Below are 8,269 nucleotides of genomic sequence, written 5' to 3'. Positions count from 1 at the left end.
AGGGTAGAATACAGTATATACATTATTGATATTAATAAATTGAAATGTTTAGGCTGAAACTTAATTTTTCTAATATAAAGTAAATACATATAAACGTACATAAAACTGAAATCAAACTCAATATAAAATATTAATAACTTATTTACGATGAACAGCGTAAAATTAACATACAAATCTACGATTTGTACACGTTTAACTCTATACTCCAGTTCAAATATATGAGTAAATACATTCTAAAGTTAAAATTGAATGGAAGATTTTAGCTTAAAACCAGTAAAATTTATATTAAAAATACATGTTTTAATAGTGCTTTACATGCAAACCTTTCATTGTTTTTAATGTTTCTTATTAATTAATGAATAATTCTCTTATTTTTAAAAGTATATATTTAAATTGATTTATATGTAATTTAATATTTAGTTTTTTATATTATATTCTTTACATTATAAAGCATGCATTAAAAAATAGAGTAAAAAAATCAATATGAAGCGATAAACACATTACAGAAATTAAATTCGATTATATTCTATTAAATATTCCTAAATTCTATAAATTTAAAATAAAGTAATAAATATAATTATAATATAAAATAATTTGATATGCTTAAAATAGTAAGTTAAATCTATAAATAATTTTATTGATATAAATGAACTTAATTAAAATCTATAACTTTCTTACTTTTTTAATGAATAATATATACAGTATATATATATATAAATTAAAATTATTTTAATATTTATTATTTACGTAAGAATATTTTAAAATTATTCTTTTAATTGTAAACATTGTAATAAATAAAAGAATGAATATATTTTTTTAATTTTTTATTTTGAGAAAATATCATCCCGAAAATAAATAAACTGTATACATGTTCGATTAAGCCGTGTAATTAACATTCTATACTTGCAAGAGGCTTTGATGATTATATGTAAATTTGTATTTACACACGTGTGAATTTATTATTCACTTGAATAATAATAATAATAATAATAAATAACTGAAAGAATAAATTTCGTTAAGACAAGATTTGGTAGTTACTTTTAAAAATAAATAATAATAATAATAATAATAAAATACACACACTTAAAATTCTGATTAAAAATCGATATTCATACGATTTATTAATATAGTTTTTTTTAAAAAATAAATTATTGTTATTTTTAAATTCAACTTTGTATTGTATTTTGTATTGTTTTAATTTTATTATTGCTACGAGATGGCGTTAGTTGTGTTGTTTTTGTTACATAAACATTTTTAGAGCGCTTCTTCTTAATTATTTACTCTATTTGATGGCTTTTTATTCTCTCTTGAGAGCTGTAACTATAAAATAGATCAATCAATAATTCAGATTTACTTTTTATATATATACGAAAACAACAATTGAACGTATTCTTTTTTGTTTTTTAAATAACGCATCAATAGGCTGGTATGATTGAGCATGGATCTTCTGGACTTAAACTTTATACAGGAAGGGAGTGTAAAAATAGTATAACTGAGATTTTACTATGGCATTTTTTTTTTATATTGGAAACACATTCTGTGAATCCTATATTTTCTTTAGAGGTCCACAAAAGGAGAATGGGCCATTCTACTTGAAGGAAACCTCTTTTAGTAAGTTAGAAAGACGGAGTTTTTAAGTTGAGTGGGTCCTTTTAAGTCCATAAACTGAGAGTATAACCACCTGTTTATATAGTATGACTTATCTTTACTGGTTTATTTTTACAACAGATATAAACTTTGTAAAGAAAAAAAAGTTCTCTTTAGTTTTATTAAAGTATTCAGTAAGAAAGGGAAATACTAAGTCTTATTTATAAAGCTCTAAAGAAGATGAATAAAAATCAAGATCCTGATAAAGATGCGGAGGACGATATGAAAGAATTTTCAAATTTTTATAAACAAAAATATGGAAATAAGATATTTATAAATGTAGAAATGACAGACAAATATAAGATTTCTTTATAAATTTGTAAATATGAGTAGATTTATTTAAATAAGACTTATTTATAGATCTGTGAAAAAGACATATCAATATAAACTATTTTCATAAACTTTTAAATAACAACATATAAGGTAATTTATTTAATAAATTTATAAATAAATACACATAGGGAATTTATTTCATAAGTCTGTAAAGGAAGGGAATATGTTATTAAAACTTTACAAACATTTTTGGATTTTCATGTATAGATTATAAATTTTACAAAATATAAATCACAGTGACAGTTAAATGTAAATTTATATTTCAATATTAAAAAATAATTTTTAAAAATCTTCATATCAGAATGCTAGCAGAAGTCACATAAACAGAAAACTCTACTTCGCTGTATACTATTTTTATTCTGAAAAATTGGACGTTATTTCAACTTAAAGAGGATCATTTTAATAGAAAAGGTAAGATATTCTTTCTATCCATTAAAATGGTTTAAATTAGAACATAAGATGAACTTTGATCTTTCAAGAGTTGGACAGATTCTCGGGAGACAAACGGAAATGAATGTTTAGTTTTGACATCAACGACTCGATGGGGGAAGATATTGACCCTTATTTAATTATTCAAGCCAACTTTAACTTTTCGCTATGTCATTTAACAATGAAAAATAATGGATTCGAGTAATTTATACTCTATCTTGCTTCCTGTTTGTTTAAGATTATCTTAATAACTAACCTAATCACATTTTAAATAAAACGCCTTCAGCTTTTAAATGAATAATTATAAATTCCTCAAATTTTTTTATTTTTTACTAACGCCATATTGAATTAAGAAAACTTAAATAAAGAATTAAATTTGTAAATACCTTACGCCTTAATAATAATAATAATAACAATAATAGTTTTATTTTAAATATGAAATTTAATTATTAAAATTTAAAATAAAAATAAATATATGATTAAAAATTTAAGTATTCCATATTTTTTTTTAATTTTTTAAAGTATTGTTTGAAGAAATAAACGTTCATTTAAATTGAAAATCAAGTTGACAACACGTCAAATCCCTTTATATACATACATATAACGTTATATGACGTCACGAGGAAAGGCGATTGTCTAATCGCGTTCTGTTGGGACACGAATTACGTCACAAAAATTAAATATAGAAATTTTTGATATGAAAACGATAAAATAATTAAATAAATAAATAAAAATTCAGTCGGAATTTTATTCAAATAAAGTTTCCATACCAAAAAATTTTTGTATGTAACGATTTTATTGTTATTTTTATATCGATATCGTATTGCTCAACGCTTAAATGTTGGCATTTTATCTATAAATATTTTAAATAAAATAGTTTTTTCCTTTGATAAGATATGTACTTGAATAATTTTGATTAGTAACAGGATTTAATTTTAATGACTACAGATGAATATTTATTTTATTTTATTTTATTTTTTTAAATTTCTGTATATTATGGCAATAATTTTATAAATTTTTAACCGTTATAATTTAATTATTTATCTATATTTTTTTCCAAAATAAATTTCCCGAGTTGTCCAAACTTTCAATCGTTATTTTATATTCTTCTTCAAAGTTATAGGCCTATATTATTATTATTATCATCATCGAACAATAGTTCTATTGTCTAATTTTAAATTCTCGATAATATTTATGTACATATCATTTTCCTATTTAATATTATTACTAATCGATTTATATTATAGAATATTTTCTTTTATATTCTTTAGGATAGACGGAAGGAATTTATTATTCAGCATTAATTCCATATAATAAAAGATAAATTTCATGTTTACGTACGAAGAATATGAAATTTCATCTTTTACGATATATTGACATTTTATATTTCTATGATTTTATTTTTCAATCGCATTCTAAAAATAGAATGTAAATAAAAAAAGAATATTTAATTTCAGTAAAATTCGCGTATCATATTCAAAAAAGGCCTGCATCTTACTATTACAAACTTATTGATATTTTTCACCATCCACCCTTAACATAGAAGCCCATAGAAGGCAATAACTTTGCCTTTTATGGGCGTTTTTATTCGGAAGTACAATAAAAATTTATATAAAATCCTTTATCTTATGCTTAAAAAAATGTTGAATGTTAAATACCTTTAATAAGTATTAAAATATGTTGATAAGCCTGTGTTATGTGTTAATCTCTGATAACTTTTTTTTTTTATTATCAGTTCGATTCTGTGGAAGTATTTTTGAGCAATTACTTTATACGTAAATTTATAAACTAGTTTTTAAAAATAAAATTAGATGAATTTTTTTTCATTTTATAATTAAATATTTAACTATTTGAGTATTAAATTATTTTTATCTGTTTAGTATTGTAAGGATACTATTATGCAGTAATAGTACTTTGACTTGTAGAAACCACAGATGACTTTCTATTTAAAAAATTAAATAAATTTTTAAATCGTTACGAATATTTTATATGCGAACAATTTATAATAAAATATATCCTTTAAAGTTAATTTAACAAGCAATTTTACTATCTAACATCCGTTTTAGTTGTGGTTTTTATATAATATAATATAATGGAAAATAGTTCAAGTTGAAGCCTTTTTATGATTTATTATTTTATAAATGCTGAATTATTCTATTTTATTTTTCATTTAATTCATTTCTTATTTTCATTTCTATAACATAGTAAAATATGAAATTATGAAATATCCAATTTTTGAAGTTGTCATTTATTATTAATCAAAAATATAAAAATAAAAATATAAAGAGGATTATTTACAAAACTTGATATTTTTCCTTCACCCAACCTCATTCCGCGCATTAATATTAAAGATATTAGGTGAATAGAAGAGCTTATGTTGGTGTCAAATTCCGTGACGTAATCCCTATCAATACTGTCGTCACAATTAACGTAATCTGTCAATGCCGTGACCTCATCAGTCTTGTTTAACTTCCATATAAAGGATTTTCTATATTTATAAATTATTATTTTTTTATCATGAATTTTAAAATTGAATTCTAGATTTTTTTTCCGTTCATTAAATAAAAAATTATAATATTAATAATAATAGTTAATAGAACTTTTATCTAACGTAACAGCACACCAGAAAATGCAGGATGTAGTGTTTTATCAAGATAAAAATACATGTTTTTTTTTGTTATTTAAATTAATTCGTATGAATTTTTAAGATATTTTATAAATTAATATTATAAATCTTTCGTTTTTTTTAGCAATGGGCTTAATTTAACACAAATACAATTTAATCTACAAGTGATTTTTTATAAAGAAACGTTAAATTTTCATATAAAGATGATGAATTACATTTCTTTGGAGTCAATTGTGAATTCACCCTATTTTACTGACTCATATCTATTTAACCCAGCCATATTGGGCAAAACTGTGTTGACACAGTAAATATAAAGTAATGCAACCCTAGTCAAGAATGTGATCAACAGACTCTTACTTTATAGATAACTCGCAGTTAACATGGACATAAACTCCCCTTTAAAACGTCTGGCGCCAGACCATTTTAAGGGGAGAAAAATTTACATTTTTGCTAACTAAATACGAATTTTTGACCTCATTGCAGTGACCTTATCTACTGTATATTCAAAATTAGTGATTGATACGACCCACTAAACTTATTATTTACACCTTATTTTACTGTTATTCTGAATATACAGGAGCGACATCGGTATAAATAAATCGATAATGATATTTTTTTTTCTTTTATTATTCGTAATGATGATGACGTCAGCGAAGTTCTCACTTCCAAATTAGGAATCAATTCATTAAAATACGCGATAATTAATAATATTTTTTAAAATTGATTTTAAGAAGCAAGAATGGATAGCAAGTTTTTAAAAAATGAAATTTAAATTTAAAAAAAAACAAGTTCAACGCGCCATCTGTTATTAATAATTGGCATTAAAAAATAAAATACATTTATTTAATATTATTTTACTAGAAAATTTTTTAATAAAACGTAAAATTTTATTCCCTGAAAATATAATATTTTTATTAAGTATTAATAAAAGTTAAATTTTAACATTTTAAAATGGTTATTGTTATCTTCTTTAATTTTTTTTCCCCGATAAGAAAATTAAAATTTGTGTTATCCATCCTTGATCGATATTTTAATTTTTTTTTCAATTCGTATCAAATAATTATCGAAAGTTTAGTAAAAAATTAGGACAGTGGGTGGTTTACCATATATAGTCAAAAACGCTCGCGTGAATTACGTTATCTGCACGTGTCCTAGTTACACGTAACAGTCCCGATGACGTAAGAGCTCTGACCAATTAGACTTTTAAGCTGGCGTCACGTGCCATTTGAAGTAGAAGTTATCCACAGAGCCAAAAGCAAAGTAAACGTTGGAAGAAAGAAGTTGAAGTTGTTGTCTCTTTGACGCTCCCTGATTTTTGTCTAAACAAGTATTTTATTAAAAAAAAAATAATAAAGATGGCGGAAAACAGAGCTACTAAATCTGGTTTAGCAGCCGAAGCTCATAGCAAAGTAAGTATTACTTAAATACCTTTTTTGACTTATTTTTTAAAATATTATTATTTACTTTTAAAGTCGGCAAACTTAAATAAAAAATTAAGCTAAAAGTTTTATTTAGTTTATTTATAATTTTTGCTAATATAATTAATTAAATTCTTAAGTAATTTAGCGTGTTTACACAACGCTAACGTTTTTAAGTGTGGATTTATCAGCTTCGTTTTCTTATTTTTCTTCCTCGAAATATGCAAAGTTAAGTGCATTAAGTAAATATTCATGTCTGAGAATTTTTTTTTTTTTTTTAAATAAATTGCGAAACGGATGATTCATAAGTTGATATTTGAACTTTGAAATTTTTATCTGACTCGAACTGTCACGACTAAAAGGAACTACCAGTTCTTTCAGAAGGAAATGGGAGTGGAGATAAGGTAGACGTAGTGTAAACCGCCCTTCCCATCTGTCATAATCTTACTTTAAACACAATTTCAAGTTTTTTCGGTTATTGAGTGGGTTGACAAAATTAATAACATGAAAATTGCGGTTTCCGAGAAAGGCTTAAATCGAATGAATACATAACTTTTTATTTAAAAAAAAACAATTGTGTATATTAATATATCTTTACTTTTAAGATTCAAGCTAAATATGATGTAGAATTAGCCGGCGAATTGTTAAGATGGTTAAAAGATGTTATGGACATAGACATTGATACCGATGGCAATCCGGATAATCTCTATGCCATCTTAAAAGATGGACAAGTTCTATGCAGGTGAGTATTCGAGCCTTTCAAGTTGCTTTTTGTATGTAGGGGTTCTAATTTTTTTTTTTTTTTTAATTTAGGTTGATCAACATCTTCCAACCTGGTAGTATTCCCGAGAAAAAAATCAACAATACAAAAATGGCGTTCAAATGCATGGAGAACATTAATAACTTCTTAGAACATGCTCGCAGATTAGGTGTACCTGCGGAAGAAACTTTCCAGACAGTAGATTTATGGGAAAAACAAAATCTTCCTTCAGTTTGTATTTGCCTTCAATCATTAGCTAGAAAGGTAAATTAAGTTTTTGTATAAAATTCGACTTAATTAAATGTTGTTCAATCTTCTTCTCTAATCACAAATTTCCTAGTAGTCGTTTATCAAATAATTTTTTTTTTTTTTTATTCTTCCAGGCTTCCAAATATGGTTTGAAGAGTATCGGTCCTAAAGAAGCTGACAGCAACGTTCGTCAGTTTTCGGACGAACAGCTGAAAGCTGGAAATACAATCATTGGGCTTCAGTACGGATCGAACAAAGGCGCAACCCAAAGCGGAATTAATTTCGGAAATACTCGTCATATGTAAAGCTTCTCGAAGAATGTATTCCTAAAAATCTATATTTATATTCTATTTTTTTTTAAACAAATGAATTTTTTACATGTTTTTGTACTTTCTGCAGTTTCATGTTATCTGTACAAATTAACGTGACTTAGTTTTGTAATTGTTATGAAGATTTTGAAATTTTATTAGTAATATTTACAAAAATACTTGAAATTTCAAAATTGTTAATGAGTTTTAAACTGTCTTAATCTGGTTCGAATTTAGTAAATTAAATAATTTTTTTACTATCTTGGCTTGATGTGTTTTTTTAAATATTAATTTTTAATTTTAGAGGTCAGCAGAGAGTAAGAGTGACGTTTAAATATATTTGACATTAACGATCCAAAATAGTTGAACTATCAATAGTTTATTTAATTCGGTTCTGAGTAAGTCATAATGGATTGATCGGCTTTATATCTTTCTTCGCTCTGTTATTGATGCGATGAATTACGATGTCTAGTGTCATAGTCGCGTCACGTTAAAATCG

The 8,269-nt window shown here is 24.5% G+C and overlaps 1 protein-coding gene across 1 annotated transcript; it reads left to right on the top strand.

Annotated features, from left to right (window-relative positions):
- Positions 1-6,262: 6,262 nt before the first annotated feature.
- LOC136982116 (myophilin-like) lies at positions 6,263-8,030 on the top strand. The gene is made up of 4 exons (XM_067278539.1): positions 6,263-6,444; positions 7,059-7,195; positions 7,267-7,477; positions 7,597-8,030. The coding sequence occupies exons 1-4, from the start codon at positions 6,391-6,393 to the stop codon at positions 7,765-7,767; spliced, it is 573 nt and encodes a 190-aa protein (XP_067134640.1). The 5' UTR covers positions 6,263-6,390; the 3' UTR covers positions 7,768-8,030.
- Positions 8,031-8,269: the final 239 nt, after the last annotated feature.

The sequence above is a fragment of the Centruroides vittatus genome, unplaced genomic scaffold, assembly GCF_030686945.1.
Source record: "Centruroides vittatus isolate TY-2023 unplaced genomic scaffold, ASM3068694v2 contig_808, whole genome shotgun sequence".
Classification (NCBI taxonomy): Eukaryota; Metazoa; Arthropoda; class Arachnida; order Scorpiones; family Buthidae; genus Centruroides; species Centruroides vittatus.
The sequence above is the reverse complement of the archived record's forward strand: the minus strand, read 5'-3'. Positions and strand labels throughout refer to the sequence as shown.

Excerpts from the sequence above, each read along its gene's own strand:
- LOC136982116 (XM_067278539.1), top strand. The coding sequence starts at position 6,391 with ATGGCGGAAAACAGAGCTACTAAATCTGGTTTAGCAGCCGAAGCTCAT. Across the intron at positions 6,445-7,058 it reads CAGCCGAAGCTCATAGCAAA|ATTCAAGCTAAATATGATGT; the intron begins GTAAGTATTACT and ends TTTACTTTTAAG. Across the intron at positions 7,478-7,596 it reads TTCAATCATTAGCTAGAAAG|GCTTCCAAATATGGTTTGAA; the intron begins GTAAATTAAGTT and ends TTATTCTTCCAG.